Genomic DNA, 17,898 nt, shown 5'->3' on the forward strand with positions numbered 1-17,898 from the left:
AAATCCTTTTTTACATCCTGTAAATAGATTTTATGCAAAAACAATGTCAAATTTTTCTCAAAATACCTTTTTTTACAATTCGTGTCGTCGGGCTGTCGCATTTGCACCGAGTATCCAGATCAGTAAATTAAATTTAGTTAATACGTTAAATTTTAAAAACAGTTTAATCAAAGCTTTTCTTAGTAAATAAAATGAAATAAACACTAAGAAATTCGCAAATTTAATAAGTGTTCTAAAATTCTGTAGTATTTGTTATTTATTCGTATTTATGTAAAACCTTTACCATATAAATATTTATATATACATATGTGTATATTTGTATAAATAAGTTTTTTGTATATATCTGTGTTTATAGTAGTGTATGTATTTGTATTTATGTTTATGTGAATAAATGTATATATATTAATAGAAGTATGTTTGTATATATGTATGTGTATATATTTGTATGCATGTACACTCTAAACTACCCCCTCCCCCTTATGTCTCTCATCTACATCCAAAATCTGTCTGGTAGAGATCGCCTTGAGTGATAATAACGCCTCTTATACCTCAAGATAAATTGTTTCTTTCTTATTAAGTAAGAAAAAGACCAATATTTAGCCACTTCCGCACATGCAGTGGTAGTCGTGCAACAAAGTGCACCGCCCGCCAGCCCGCTGATAAATGCGTATGCGGCAAACAAATCGAATCACACAACCGCCACTGTCAAACCACTCAACACGTGTTTCACCCCTCCACGGGGCATCTTCAGGAGCCATGTTACACCGATTAGTGCCAAACACAGAGAGACTGTGTGTTGTGCGGAAGTGGCTAAACATTGATCTTTTTCTTACTTAGGATGGACTTCCGCATGGTAACGCCTGATTCCATTAAATCTTTTTTATTAGTTATTATTTATGGTGTACAATAAAGTATAAAATAATCAATAGATTATTAACGGGACTTTAAATACATCACAAAATAAACATATCAATTACCTTCCGTTTATCAGTTACAAACCGCGTAATAAATCTTCCAGTAAAATATAATATTACGGCGAGCGAATAATATGTCATATGTCAGGGTCTTGGGTCACGGGCGCGCGCGAGGCCGGAACAGCGCAAGGAAGTCAGGAAGCGATCAGCGCATGCAATCACTATACCTTATTAGACCTGTACTCAACTATATATACAAAATATATACAAGCTATTTACAACTCGGTTCAAGAGGCTGTAAAATTCAAATATTTTCTTTTTATTTTTTACGTGCCAGTACTGTCTTTATTAATTGTCTTTTTTGTATACCATAGACAAAAAATAGTGGGGGAAAAAAAAGAAATAATTCATAGGGTACAAGAGGTAGCCTTATCATTCGAAGCGATCTCTACCAGACAAACTTTTGATGGAGATGAGACATGAAGGAGAGGGCAGTTTAGGGTGCACGAACATACAAATACATACATATATACAAACGTACCAATACAAATATATATACATATAAACATATACAAATACAAACCTTATTTAACACACATACATACATACAAGAATACTTTACTATATAAACAAGTTTTTAATTAAGTTACTATATAAACACGAATTAAGAGATGCTACACAATACCCTATTTCAAATGCTGTCAGCGATTTAGCGCATCTAATTGGTTCTGGTAGCTCATTCCGTAGCCTGACAGCGACAACAGTAAGCGATTTCTCCATAAATATAGTAGTGAACAGGCGTAGTCAATTTCAAGTTCTCCGATGATTTAAGCAATAATTAATGTGCCCAAAAAATATTCTTAATAAACTTTATACCTAAAAGAACTATGATTTGAAAATATGCATTCTTTTAATGAACGCATCCACACTCTATCGCGAGTGCCATTTTCATTTTAATAGCATCACCTATTTCATCTTTTTCTTTAATCATCATCATTATCATGACAACCAATTGACAGCCACTGCAAGTCATAGGCCCCCAAAAAGATCACCACGACGACCTGACGGTGCCTGCACCCAGTAACTTCCATTGACTCTATGTCTTCGTTCCACCAAGTGGAGTGCGTACCCATCACCTATATACTCAATCACCATGTATTAAGTCAGTAGAAATTTCGTTAACAATTTTATGTTACTAGCATATATATATATATATATATATATACACACACACACATATCTAGTATATAAAATTCTCGTGTCACGGTGTTCGAACTTGAACTCCTCTGAAACGGCTCGACCGATTTTTACCGAATTTTATATGCGTATTCAGTAGGTATGAGAATCGGCTACTATCTATTTTCCATACCCCTAAGTGATAAGGGTGGTCCACCCCTAAATTTAATTTTTAATTTTTTAGACAATTTTTTCGGTTTTTATTTTATTATGATACAGCATACAAAAATACATACAAACCTAAATTTTTACCCCTCTACGATCAACCCTTATCTTACATTCGTTAATTAAAAACTTTAATTTTTTTGCAAAACAACGTTTGCGGCATCAGCTAGTACATATATATATATATATATATATATATATATATATATATATGTCTTTGTATACACATCGCTTCATTGACTATGTATTTGATGTACGCTTTTTTTTTCTACGTAAACTACCAAGGCGTTTACTCGATGCGACCGATCATAGATTAAAATAAAACCGGTGTTAAATCATCGATCAAGATTCGCAACAGATTATATAAGCTATATAGATTTAGAATCGGTGAACCGGGCCCAAGTTACGTGTCGGTGTTTTAATTGCTATAAAGGCATGTGGCCATCGCTGCAATGAGACGATGGCATAGTTATTTTATAATATTTATTCGATTCTTCCTCCATCTTTAATGTTAATGCTCGAGTTATTTTTTAATTAAACAAATGCTTTACGATTCTATATCTATTAGGTATAAAGACATATACAACGTTAAGAATTTTTTTTACCTGGAAATCGTAGGGAGTTGTTGCCTTTAAAAACTTTTACATAAATCATCCTGTATAAAAAATCGTTTTTTAAGGCATAAAGAAAATACATATATTGCAGCCAAAGTACATAAATGTTGTAGTAGTCAAATTAAAAGGTATAGCACGAGTTGAATTTTTCAAATGAAACCTTAAATTCTTTATATGACGTACAATTTGTATATAAGATTCCTAGTAAAGAGCCGCTACGAAATATTTTATCTGAAATAATTAAAGAATAAAGATAAATAAAATTCTTGTATAAATATAAATAAATTAACACATAAAACGGAAACATAATTAATTTGTTAGCGCGAGAAAGCGAATATTTATAAATTAGTCTGTTCAAAAATTTTTATTTTCACGCGTCGAAATCATAAAAAAAATATTTTTATAAGTTCGGAATAACTATTCCATATTAATGTCCAACATCTGAGTCCATTTATGAGTGCTTTAAACGTAAATCGTAGCGTCAGGAACATTTGTCATCATTTCAGCAATAGGATGCCCACGGCTAGACATAGACCTCCCCCATAGATTTACAATAGCACTAGTTGGCGGCGGCCTGTATTCAGCATCTTTAAAGACATTTACTTTACAAGTGGACATTTTACGCTTTTTTATATAGGATATGGCTAAGGAACTTTGATTGCAATAAATTGTCGTATAATCTGTAAAAAAATGTTTTTTTTTAATTAGAGTATTGATAAACGAGAATGAGTGGCTTCATGTACGAATTGCAAATCGTATTTCGTTTTTTAAAAAAGTACACATTTAATATCCATGAAACTATCTCACTAATTTTTATTTAACATTCCACCGTTTATATTTTAATTTAAAGTTTATATTAATTTAAAACAAGACCCCAACATTTCTTTATTAGACAATAAAATGTAACTTCTGCAATTTAAATTAGACAAATATATCAATCCGATTTTATAATTAAAAATGTTGATCATAGACTTGAACGTCATGTTGTTTTGGCGCGCAATTAAGGCACAGATAAAAAACTCGTTTGAAAAACCATAAATAAATATTAAATAGGTTAATTATTAAAAAACTGGCAATGTTGTCTTATCATATTTTTTGTTTACTTCCTTGTATTGTAATTACACTTACTACGTTATATACACTATGATTGGATACACATGTAAAACTTTAAAGGAGTTACAATGAAATCCTTTTGTCCTTTTGTTATAGACTAAAATTTTGTATTTCAAAGACCTGTATAATAAAGCAGATCATGAACACCAAGCTAATGCTTCACGGTGTTAAGTAAAGTGACGATTGGAACAACAATGACGTCTTGACTAGATTTTTTAATATGTACAATGTATAACTTAAATATTTAATGGAATCAGGCGTTACCTTGCGGAAGTTCATCCTAAGTAAGAAAAGGACCAACATTTAGCCACTTCCGCACATGCAGTGGTAGTCGTGCAACAAAGTGCACCGCCCGCCAGCCCACTGACAAATGCGTATGCGGCAAACAATGCGAATCACACAACTGCCACCGCCAAATCACTCAACACGTGTTTCACCCCTCCACGGGACATCTTCAGGAATCATGTTACACCGATTAGTGCCAAATACAGAGTGTCATGTATAACTTATTTGCTGTCAATTAACGCATGATGTATATGTATAAGATCAAATCGCCCTGCTAAGTAAGTCAAACTTCTAGAAAGAGATCATTCGCCAAATTCAAAACGAATGTGGCACGTTCCGGAAGCTATGAAACATCTTCTCGTCTAAATAATCACAATGCCTAAAGACGAAGGTCTTTGACCATTGTGTTGCCGGTGATAATTAACTCCGAGAGGTGGTGGGTCCGCCGTTGGAGCCGAAATTATTCTCGAGTGACGACCAAGAGCCGGAGGACGCGGCGTGGGTTCTATAGTTCTTGGTGGACCGAAGACAGTTAAAATCGCGGGAAGTCGACGGATGTGGGCAGCGCAGGATCGGTCATCGAGGCTCTTTTTGGACTTAAAGAAGGCCTAAGCCTTGCAGTGGGCGTCCATCTGCTTAAAGGTAGAGGAAAAAGAAAGAGAGAGTTTTGCTTTTCACCTTTAATTTACAAATAACAGTAAGAACAAGTAAGAAAAGGAACAATATTTAACCACTTCCGCACATGCAGCCGTAGTCGTGCATCAAAGTGCACCGCCCGCCAGCCCGCTAATAAATGCGAATGCGGCAAACAAAGTGCAGCACACTGTGTTTGGCACTAATCGGTGTAACATAACTCCTGAAGATGCCCCGTGGAGATGTGAAACACGTGTTGTGTGATTTAGCGGTGGTAGTTGTGTGATTCGCATTGTTTGCACTAAATACAGTAAGAACAATTTAAGAAAGACAAAACCAGTAACGTTTCTAAATAGTAAAAAAGGAAGAATAACAAAAACTTAGTTATTTACCTAACAACAGGCTAGACGCAAATAAAAAAGACTTAGACTTATATCTTTGTGTAACAAAAGTGCTTATTCACTAAATGAAAGGTCGAGAAAAAATATTTTTCAATACAAACCGATTGTAGGTGACTACCTGGGGCATTAGAACCTCCATGTATTTTTTATATTGACAATTTGAAACATAACTATAACATATGAGTCTAATTTTGCCTTGTATGTTAGTATGTTTCTAAAATTATAATTAAATTACCACCATTTTTATTTACTTAATCCGTTTATACAGTCCACACGTTCGCCAACACTGTGTATATTTTTTTACACTCTATCATACTTTGTTTTTAGACTTTTTGTTATTAAAGTTTATCATTGTTAAGATAATTACTTAATTTTTTTTAAGATTTGATAACAAAAAAAAATTAACATACGATTACATTGTTAATGAATAATATTGTTAGTATTTTCAATGTATAATTTGTTGTACATCTTATTGTTTAATTGACATACATGGCGGCCATCTTGAATGTGCTTTCGATCTGTATGAATATAATATACAGTGATTATTTGATAGGAGAATGGATGTATTTCTCATTTGTCAGCAACAAAATTTTAAAGTCTTTTAACCTATTTCCACTGTGTTGCATTGATTTATGTTTTCTATTGTAATACTTAAAAATCCAAATTTTGCAACTCCTTTTATTTGTTATATAATCATTACGATATTTATTATTTCTGAAACCATTGATTAATGGGTAAACCCTATGGTTTACCAGACACTAATCACACACACAAACAGCAAACACACACAATTACAATTTCACTCTTTTTAAGTTTTTACAGATATTAAACATTAAACATTTTAGTACATAATAATTCGAATTTCAATTTTTCTCTTTTACTAATTTATTTATTATTCTGAAACCATTGATAGTTTTAGTTAGAGTGTATCATACATTAATTGACAGCAAGTGAGTTATACATTTACTTTTACAAATATATTCACCTACACTAAAACATTTAACCAATTAACCCTTAATAGCCTGATTTACGAAAGTGATTTTTTTTTAATATTACTATGTTTGCTTGAGGGTATAGATGAAGGGAAAAATAGATTTTTTTTTAATTTCGTTGGAAAGAATATTATACAACAGTAAAATACGTACAGCCAATATATAAAAAAACTAATAGTAATGTGAACATTAGATTTAAAAGATTGGTATCAAAATTGAACTTCTAGGCTATTAAGGGTTAACCTGTATATTATACATCTAATCAATTAAAACAATGATCTTGGCAGCCATCTTGAATATACTTTCGACCTGTATGAATGAGTGTGTGTTTACTCGTATTTTACAATGACAGCTTAAACATAAATAAAAATCATGCTTTAACACTTAAAATATCTTCACCATCATCAATCCTACATCCACTGATGAACATAGGCTTCGTCTATAGATTTTGAGAACTTGGGTAAGCGCAACGTAAGACATCCTCTCACAAGGTAGACAGACTACCTTCTAAGGATTGTCGGAAGAATCCGAATGCAGGCCACTTTCAACCGGTGCTATTTTTTATCTCTGAAGGAGGCTTATATCTAGCATCTTATATCGGGCTCTCATCGGGTGCGATGTATCACACACGTATCCCACTGATACTCAAACCAGGGCAGGCGAGGTCAGCGTCGCTCCCGACCGCCAGGTAGTCCTCGCTTGTCCAATCTACACTACAGTGACAACACTATACACCTATTCGGGATAGTCCCTCTTCGTGCGAGCGCCACCGTTGTAACAGGATAGCGATATGTCAGAAGTAAAGTTTTTTGATCACGGACCTCTGCTTCCGTGAGCTCAATTTTTAATGAAGCTGCACTAAGCGAAAATGGCCACAGCGTATTATCACAAACATATCAGGTGATGATAATGAATATTTATTGGAATCAGGCGTTACCTCGCGGAAGTCCATCCTAAGTAAGAAAAGGACCAATATTTAGCCACTTCCGCACATGCAGTGGTAGTCGTGCAATAAAATGCACCGCCCGCTAGCCCGCTGATAAATGCGTATGCGGCAAACAATGCGAATCACACAACCGCCACCGCCAAATTACTCAACACGTGTTTCACCCCTCCACGGGGCATCTTCAGGAGTTATGTTACACACTAATCGGTGTGTTTATGCATTGGGCATGTGCGGAAGTGGCTACATATCGGTCCTTTTCTTACTGATGATAATGAAAGCATTACAATTGAAATGTAATCGCATTATTATTAAAGTCTGTTATCAAATACAAGAACTACAATACTTGGTTATTATTAGGACGAAAATCAATAAATAAAGCCGTCACACGAAAATTTATTTATATTTACGAAAATGTTAAAAATAAAAACAAAGTATCAATTATTTGTCAACACATAAAAGATTACAAAATCATTTAGAAATACACCAAAACCAGTTCAAGATGTCTGATCGAATCCACAAAGTGTGGGTTTTCGCCGCCGGCTAAAACATGTGCTTTCTCATTTGTTGCAATTAGGTGAAGGTCATTGATAACGTCGCCAGTGGGTGTACATACAACGCATGCGTAATGCAAATAGCGTTAGGAATACGCAAACAATTAAAATATTTTGAGTTACATTTGTCTCTGCGTATCTCGTTCTCTAGTGTTGTCTCACGCGACCTTGATAAAGTAAGTTTGTTATTTAGATAGACAGATAGACAATCATTTATTTCACACAAAATATTTATTATATAAATACAAACTCAAAAATTTTTTATTTAACATGTCGTATTTTTATGTTATCTAGTTAAGTCTATCATTTGGTCGGATGAAATGCCTTAACCATTAGAAGAACAGGCAAAAGACTGACCAGGATGTAATTTGGTTCACAACTCGTATAAATATATATATATATATATATATCTATATATATATATATATATATATATATATATATATATATATATATATATATATATATATGTATATATATAAATTTAAGATATGTCCACTCTTTTAAGAATTACATATTTTAATATAATTTAGTCAATTAAGATTGACTGATTTGAGATATGTATTACTGATTTGATATATATATATATATATGTATATATTATATATAAATTATATTAAAATATGTCATTCTTAAAAGAGTGGACATATTTTATATCATAAATCTGTACTAAACTTTATTAAAAAACGTGTTGTTGTGGAGTTTCTTCCTACTTCTTCTCCACAGCTATAACACCTTGCGAAGCGGAGTCAAAAATAAAATAGATTAAAAAAGTATTAAGTTGACTATATTTCATAATTAATATGGTGTGACATTATTCTTTTCTTATTAAGAAAATATTTCAGCACCTTTTGTCGTTTCAGCACATAGAATCTCACTAGAAAGCATAGGCCTGCCTGAAAGATATCTAAAGAACATATACCATAAACGCCACGCATGATTCAGGTTGGCGACCAAAGTGTTGTATTATGAGAGAGACAGAGGACACTGCTGTCCATCTTTAGGTAGCTTATTTGTGTGTAAGGACAATCCTGTATAATAATTGCACGAAGTGTGAATTATATAAGATTGTATCCCGGAAATCGCAAGTCTTAACCCTATATCGCACTGCTACCAAGCAGCTCCAAGTAGTTTTACTTAGATTATATTATGTAAATACAGTAATACCCCGCTTTGCGCGACCCCGTTATACGCGGTTTCACTATAACGCAAATTGCAAATTTCGCGCTCAAATGCCTCGAATTACGCGAAAGAGTGCGTATAAATATAATGTAGTCATCAACTTCTCTATGGTCGCGGGATCCCAATCCCCAACAGTGTTGGGTGTTATGAACGTATTTTACAAGAACGTAAACAAAACGTTACCCAAAAGACAATAGATGTATTTTTCCGTAAAAAATAAGAGTATGTATTGCATAAAGTGTTCCTAGAATTAAAGTGATTGATTAAAATGATTTGTATTTTTTTGTAATAATTTTTAACTATGTTAAATCATAAACCTCGTTATACGCGAATTTCAGTTAACGCGATTCTTTTTGGAACGTATCCCTCGCGTAAAGCGGGGTATTACTGTATACGAAATGAAATATTTTCAGTCTACATCTGCGTACAAGATGTAATTTGTATCCTTCAGACCTGCTTATTAGCATCTAGGAGTTTAGCTAATACAAAAGTAACTAAGAAAGTAATGCTAATAAATGCGTGCGGTAAACAATGCGAAACATAAATACCACCGTTAATTTACTCTACACGTGTTTTACCCCTCCACGGGGCATCCTCAGATGTTACACCGACAAGATGTTAAGCCATCAGCGGGCTGGTAGGCGGCGCACTTTATTGCACGACTACTGTTGCATAGCGGAAGTAGCTATATATTAGTTCCTTTCTTAGTTAGGATGATCTTCCGCGAAGTAACGCCTGATTCTATTAGATATGATATAAAAGTGTTTTTCATAGTTATTATAACTTGAAATTACACCTCTTTACTCAGTGTCAACGCACTCTAAATATAATTAAGAATACCAATACGTCATCTGGAATATTGATCCTTTATTGACAATAGGTGTCGATTTAAGGAATTACGTGACAACCATCGAGCAGTGACGTCATCGGTCAGTCGACCAATTTAAACTAAAGAAGACAGGCTCAAAGCAGTCAAGTAGGATAAGTTATTATTGGATGTATAGATATAAGAGAAGCTAAGAATAAGTATAAGCACTAAGTTTTGTATTGTATAAGGATAGACAGATAAGAAATAGTATCAAGCGTAGAATTCATATATAAGAATAGACTAATAAAAACATGTAAATAGCTAAGTTAGCTTAAATAATAAGTGTAATATAAATAGGAATTAATACTATAAGAATATTAGGAAATAAGCAAAATAATTAGAAACTAATTGTAACAGAGCCGACGGTGGGGGGTTTTAGTCAGTAAAAGTCTTACACTGCCTGGGCCCTCCATTCCCAGGCGTCCAATGACGATCCCCCCCCCCCCCCGTCTAGAAATTGTAATTTAGTAAATAAAGGCTCTGACTGTGTTAGAGGAAAATTTGGTAAAATAAAAAAAAATAGAGAAGACAGAACGGTTATTTATCCTCTTGATTATCATATCAGCGGATAGAAGGCCAAAGACTCTCCCAAAGTACGCAGGGACTTCGCACGTCCCTCATTAGTTCGTTTGTGCTCCTAGAGGGGGACCTACCCACTCCGCGTTTACCGTCTCGTGGTGACTCAAGAACCTTTCAGCCCAAAATTCCAGGTTGCACTAGTGATGTGACCCGACCACTGTTACTTCAACCTTCGTTCTTCTGGATCTCGTCAAATTTTATTCGGTCTCACAGCGAAACTCCGAGAACCTTTATATATTTTTTTAAATTAGAATTTAATTTTCTTAGACTAGCTTATAAACAATATGCATATTTATATTTAAACTCCTCTCATTAACTAATATCATTATTTTAATACCCATATAAATATACTACAGATCGAATAACATCTTTTGTTAAACCTCCGCTTAAAGACATAGACATTGGTATGGTAGCTCATAAAATCTTTAAATACTACAAGTAAACAAATCTTGTTAAATACATTTATAAGTTTACGTAAGATCTTCACTACAGACCTCGACATTGATAATACAATTACATTTACGACGGGACGTAAGAATCAATGCTAATTACTCGATTCTATTCCGTAAGCTGTATAATATACGATTGTAATTTCTTTGCGTGGATTGTAATAATTTGCATGTTGGAGAATGGTTAACATTCCTTTCATACGGTTCCGGAGGAAAAGTGAGAGACAGCGAAAGGGGAAATATTCGCGGTTTGTTTTTGTCTCTGAGTCACTTAAAGAACTATAGATTGGGATATGATCGGTATATTTCTAAGAAATCAAATCAGGATTTAGAAGAATCTTTAATGAACGTAAGAAACTGACATAGTCCAGCGAATTAGCAAGTTGAAGCGTCAGAAGAGTCACTTGAGCCTTTAGGAGTAAAGCAGACAGGTAAACGGAGCCTAGAACCGGATACAACCTTATCTTTTTTAAATCTTCCGTTATTGCGGACCTCTCGTTCATCCCTAGCTCAGGGTATTAAGAGGACTATAACATTTCTAATAAGCTTTTACTTCATTCTTTTTATTTTCATTCTCTTCTTCCAGTCTTCACATTATCATTCATTCATTCACTCTTCTACATTAACTAACATTATTTTCTTCTATGCATCGGCCATCATTCTCTTCTTAATTTTAACAGTCTAAGTCTACCTGTAACAATGTATCACAATATTTTATTTTATCACAGATGTATATTTATCAGAGTTTATAATTTTTGGTGGATACAGTCCTTTAGTCTGGGTTCACAAAGGTACTACATAGATAAGTACAGCAAGGATGCCGGGCGAAGCACAGCTTCCTCCCGGGATGTGTCTTAGCACAGTACTGAGGGGGCAGTTTCGAGTTACATAGAAGATCCGGAGGCCCTTCCAAAGTTACCGAAGATTACCAACGAAGAGTTTTTAATGGGTAGGAACCCCACAACCCTGCCTTCACCCCAGATGGCAGCCTATTTTGTGGTAAGAATGCAGGCCGCTTCCAGCCGGTCTTATCTAATCCATGGAAGCGGCTTATGTCCAGCAGAAACTGTTTTACGGCTTGATGATGAATGATGATGTAATAAAAAATATTTGTCTATGGTTTAGACATCCAATGACGTTGTTCATTATATAGCCCATCACTAGGAAGTAATGTGAGTTAATTACACCGTTTATTTTTATTTATGTCCATAATGGGCATTTTAGAGGTAAATGTCTTTTATGAACGGTCTTTACGTATATGGTTAGGTTTACGATTGTTTATACGGCATGTGCTGTTTATACAATATTAAGTTGAAGTGAAGATTAAAAATTCACGTGACTAAAGTCTCCTAAGCGTAAGGAGGCTTTCATTATCATTTTAGTCGTTGTATGTCCATTATTGGTCATTGGCCTTTCTGATAAATTTCTGGCCTGCAACCAGCGTCTATCCAACTGAGTTGAGTTCAAACGCTATGCATATTGGTCCGTGGTCAGGACTTTAAGGCTCGAGGGGCCATTGCCACTAAAACTTGCCAACCTGCTATGCTATGTCGGTTATTTTCACGTACCACCCCAAGCCAGAACATAGCCTTTTTCATGGTATCACTGGTAACACAAATTGGTTGACTTTCATCTGATACAGAGATTGGAAGAAATTAGTTTTCTTTTTTTGAACGCTGCCCAGCATTTGTCTTTATACTAAGAACCAAAATCTTTGTAGGCCATCAGATTTTCTACTTAAGTGATAACCTTAATTGTGGAACTACCTGCCAAATTCTTTATTTCCTGAGAAATATAATCCAGGCCTCTTCAGGGTCAATGAATATGTACCTATTGAATTTACTTGCCTCATATTCGACCACATCGTCGCTTTCAATTAGACGAGTTGGTGGTCGAGCGCAGACCAAAGCGTTAAAAATATATGTAAAAAAAATTAAATTTAATTCATTGTTAAATGTGTATATACTTTACCGCAAAGTCCATTGTATTCCTCAATCATATTCGGAGCCAGAAACCTGATAAAGTCCAAGAACACGTTGCCATAAAACGAAAATATTTTCGTAATAACATTAAAATAAGTGATATTTACAAATTTTAATTATACATTTACTTTTTCAATGCAAGTAAATACTTTAGGTAGTAAATACTACGAGTATTTAGGTATGATTTTTTTGAATAATCATTTACATGTATAAGATGTTGAATTTTAAAAAAATGGAACGTGAAAAAAAATCTTCGAAGGTCCCATAAAACGAAACAGTTTTGGAGTCATTATATTTAATACTTAATAAATATATTATAAATCGTCATAATATTGTACAAAAAATAAAATAAGATGATTAGAATTTATAATGTGTACAAAATAAATGAAAATGTTGATGTCATGTCATGCCTTTTTCGAATACGTTTAGTTTTTCATGCTTATTTCAATTACAAAGGTGTCTCAAAATAAGTCACAGATAATCAAGCATTAATGGCGAAACTACCCAATAATCATTAAATAAAATTATTGTCTATGGTCCGAAAATGATTTTTAACATTTAAACTGTCATATAAACTTTTTTCACTAAATATCGATAGCAGCATTGACAAGCAGACGTGTACTAAGTAAAAATCTGACATAAGGGACATTTAATAAAAAAAATGGCGGCCATCTTGAAATTTGTTAACCGATTACCAAAAAAATTTCTGTTTAACATTAAAACTACATCTCATATTTATTGTTTAGTAGGTAATATCGATATACGAAAATGTTTATTTTAATAATTGTTTTACTCTTAAAAAACAGACGCACAAGGAACATCATAAATATATCTGTTAATAAATTGACTGTTTACCATGAAAAATATTCAATCTGTGTAATAGATTTCATAAATACTTTTTAAAACCCAACAAAATCAAAATTTGTAGTTTTTTATAAATAACATTAAAAGGATTATCTGTCAGAAAGAAAGTTCATCTATATTCATCGATATTTAAAACCAAATATGCATTGTTTTTAATTTTTTTCCCTAATGACAACTGTCAAATTCAAAATGTATTTTTTACAGAGATGTTTTTTTAAGTCGGATATAGACGTATTCATTTACGCGCCTTTTTATCGTAAAATTATTTTAACTCTTATTCAACTTTAACACATTGATAAAATTATTATAAGAATTTTTTAAAAAAAAAACTTGTTTTCATTTATGTAGGTGATTGTACAAACTTTACTGCCATCGATATATTTACATATCGCATTAAATCTCCCCGACATATCATAGCGAATATTTTAATGTCACAATACATATAAACAATAGTACTTTTAATATATATCATAAATAATTAATGTTTAATTGCGAATAAAATAATAATATACAGATAAATACATTTTTTATAAAGTTATTCATGGTAATTGTTAATATGAAATGATGGATACATTTTGTTCGTTTAGTTCTAAAATTTTAAATTTGTTGTGTGTTGTACCGAATAATGAATGAAATATATCACTGAACGATATGACGAAATTAAATAAGAAGATACATTTATACAAATATCGATGCCTCACCCGAAAAGGTCTTATGTTTCGAACCTTTGACAGATTTAGATACATTATATGTTTTATAAAATCAGATGGTATACCATAGACTTCATGCCTGTGGCGGCAAAATCATATTGAAACCGCGAATTTCTGATCTATGAGTTTAAACAGGAAAGTATATCACAGAATATAAAGTAGAAAAAAGTATTGCATTGATTTTTAAAATAACGGGTAATTCGAAAGTCGACTGAAAACATTAAAAAGATAATAAAATAAATCGTACAGAACTTTATTTTTTTAATAATTTAAAAATTGTTCTGCTTTAATATCTTGAGAAAAATGTCGAATTTTTGATTTCTTTTAAACAATAAATTGTTTATTTAAAATTACTGAAACATTAATTACAGGTCTGGTGTAATTAATTTAGTAATATATTAATTAATAAAAGTTTTCCTGTTTGTCCTCTTTCTACTTTCCAACTTCTTATTTTTAAGAATAAGAAAAAGAAGTAATTTACAAAAGATGTTTTTTAATATAGATAAAAAGGATTATGTATTAAAAATACATTGTTATCTCAAATTCATTACTATTTATCAACAACCTTGATTATATTTGATGACAAATATATCCTGGAGAACCAAAAATATTTTTATTCTATGCACATAATATTAGTATAACCTCAAAATTATATATAAAAGTGATATGCAGTATATGCGACCTTTGAAATAAATAAATTATGTACAAAACTTAACAATGTATTAAAATTTTGAATATATTTTAACAGAAAAGGAATAGGTAAGGAGACACAAAAATTGTATTAAATATATTCCAATCTTTTAACCTTGACAGCATTTAAACACCGTGATAATTCATCATCAAGGTGAACGGGGATCGAAAACGCCAACTTTCCACCACCATGGACGTTATTAATTAAACTCTGGGCTCTTCAAAATTTTATATTATCAAAAAAAAATGTACATACATAATTACAGTTAAAGGTACGAAGAGGTCCACCATGAAAGCACCAAACGTTGTGCATTAAACAGCTGACCCACGATAAAACCTCTTCAGGCTTACAATTTTAATAAATATAACAAATCGAGTGATTCGATTTCAACCACACACTCATATACAATAGAAAGTTATTATTACGCAATTCTAAAAACGTATCTACAAATAAATCACAACAGAACTTATCAAAATTAAAAAAAAAACGACAATGAAAGTAATGACATGGCGCGAATGACTTACATGACTTATATTAATAAAAAAAAATAATAAAAAGAAATAGCGATCGGCTCAACGACGACGTGGTCTGATTTTTTTTTAATCTCGTTTGGCGGAACGAATTACGCAGCCCTCTCTCTGTTACACGTTACAAGCAACGCGGACATTGCTCATTTATGTAACACAATTCCGCCAAAATCTCATCGACCATACAATCCGCACGTGAGTCTACCGTCATAGTTAATGTCGATTTTGTTTATTTCAGTTTTGTGCTTACAACTCTGACATACTAGCATGAAAACTCAACCACGCCGCCGGCCTCCGATCGCGCCCTATGTAACTCTCAATAAATATCAATAAATACAGAAAAACTGATTATATCTAACTTATACCTATCATCTCACATCAGACAGTTTAGGTAACAACACGCGAACGCGCTTCCTTTATAAAACAAAATGGACTTAACGTGAAAGGCATTCGACGTGATTAGAAAGGTGTTACGGTTCGCGAGCGCTTTCTAGCGCGAATACAGCGCCAGGTCGGAGATTCTCCGCTGCCGGGCTGCGGCGTGGAAGCCCCTCGTACCGTCCGGAACCAACGGCGTTCGGGGCTCGAAGCGGGGAGTGCAGGATAGCCTTCTGCCACCACATTCCGTTCCCGATAGTGAACAGCCTGATAGTCGCCTTGCCAACCAACCCTCGGCACTGCTTACGCTTCCTGTACTGGCTTGAGAAGCTCTCCTGGAACCGCAGAAGAAGGATACTCCTGAATCAGAGCTGTGGCTGCAGGTAGACGGACGACGAGGCACCCACGTCTGTATCTCAGGCGAGCGTGGAGCAAAGAACCCACTAGAGTTCCTCCTGTAGAACGGATTTGCGTATCTATAGTCATATTCTGCGTCTGATCCGCTACAGCATGAAGAATATTCACACTCGTGGCGACGCGCCGGTGGTCGACGAACTGGCACCTTGCGCTTCGGTTCTCGTGGTACACCATTCAATTCATACACCTTCATACCTTCGTCGTCTGCACTCTGCAGTCTCAACGCTCCTCTGGCTGCCTCAGACTCTGTGAATTCTACTAACGCGCACACACAGTTAACCAAACTAGGATTCTTATTCAGGAACTGCCTCACGTCCGCCGGGACTGGGTTTCCAGGTCTCAGCACCCGAACTAAGGCGATCTCCCCGCAACTGGCGAACAGCCTAGACACATTTTCTACTGTAGGCCTGTCAATCGGCATCCTCACTGCAACGACAGTCCTGGACGGAGTAGTCTCGTCGTACGGGGGCAGTGGATCAATTCTTCGCAGTTTCGTCCCCGGTTCGTTGATCTCCAATTTCGTAGATCTCTTCAGCGCTTCCGCAACTACCCTCCAGTCTTTTGTCAAATGCTTCACGCGCTTAAAACTCGATATGAGTTTGAGGGAGACGTACCCCTCTTTGTTTCGTCTGACGTGTTTGAGTAAAAATGCATCCTTTGTGATGTTGGCGTCACTGAAGTAAAATTCTACTTGGGAGACTATCCGGTTGGCGAGTTCCTCGTCGGGTGGTGTGTACGGGGGTTCCTGTTGGTCGGGGGCTACTTCGCAGCCTGAGTCCTTGCCCCCACCGGAGCCGGCTTCCGACGCGGTGTCTGAGAGGTCTGCGTGGTCGTCGGTTGACGGGCGACGGTCGGAGGCGATGCCCTCATCGGGTTCCTGTGCGTGGCTGGGAGGTATCCCCTCCATGTTTACGTCGCGTGCGTGTGCCACTATTGCATTACAAGAGCGTGCGGTTCGCTCGGTAGCGCGGCGGTGACTGAAGGCGCGCGGCCCGATCCCCGCTTTTTTATAATATCGGGTAGATGTGCCCCTTGAGTAAAAGGCGTTCAGAAACGTGTACCGAGATGACATTGTAGACTGCGAGTCGTTTAGTTCATTCGTTGCTCCGAAGGGTTATTTCCAACGCACTCAAATTGGGAGCACACGCGTACTTCCAAATTATCTCCGTTACGAACGCAATTATGAATCTGTTGTACGCTCGGTTTCATCACGAAATCGTTTGTATTGTACTCTGTATTAATTCTCGTAAATGCTGTGAGCGTTATTGGAATTTAGCGACATTATAAAAAGAGGTAGGCTGCATATTAATAAGCGTACGTGAAAATAAATATATTTAAGTAATTTTTATAAATTGTTTTTACATACTAATAGAAATAATAACATAAAAATATAATTACAAT

General features: G+C 34.7%; 1 protein-coding gene across 1 annotated transcript; it reads right to left on the reverse strand.

The window, feature by feature from the left end:
- Window positions 1-15,259: 15,259 nt before the first annotated feature.
- Window positions 15,260-17,460, reverse strand: LOC137924624 (la-related protein 6-like). Its single transcript, XM_068768042.1, has one exon. It carries the CDS (start codon window positions 17,402-17,404, stop codon window positions 16,193-16,195), a length of 1,212 nt encoding a protein of 403 aa, XP_068624143.1. The 5' UTR covers window positions 17,405-17,460; the 3' UTR covers window positions 15,260-16,192.
- Window positions 17,461-17,898: the final 438 nt, after the last annotated feature.

This window comes from Battus philenor, unplaced genomic scaffold, assembly GCF_028537555.1.
Source record: "Battus philenor isolate CCGP_79_NKW_IND1 unplaced genomic scaffold, ilBatPhil1.0.hap1 SCAF_24, whole genome shotgun sequence".
NCBI lineage: Eukaryota > Metazoa > Arthropoda > Insecta > Lepidoptera > Papilionidae > Battus > Battus philenor.

Coding starts and splice junctions, on each gene's coding strand:
- LOC137924624 (XM_068768042.1), bottom strand. CDS start 17,404: ATGGAGGGGATACCTCCCAGCCACGCACAGGAACCCGATGAGGGCATC.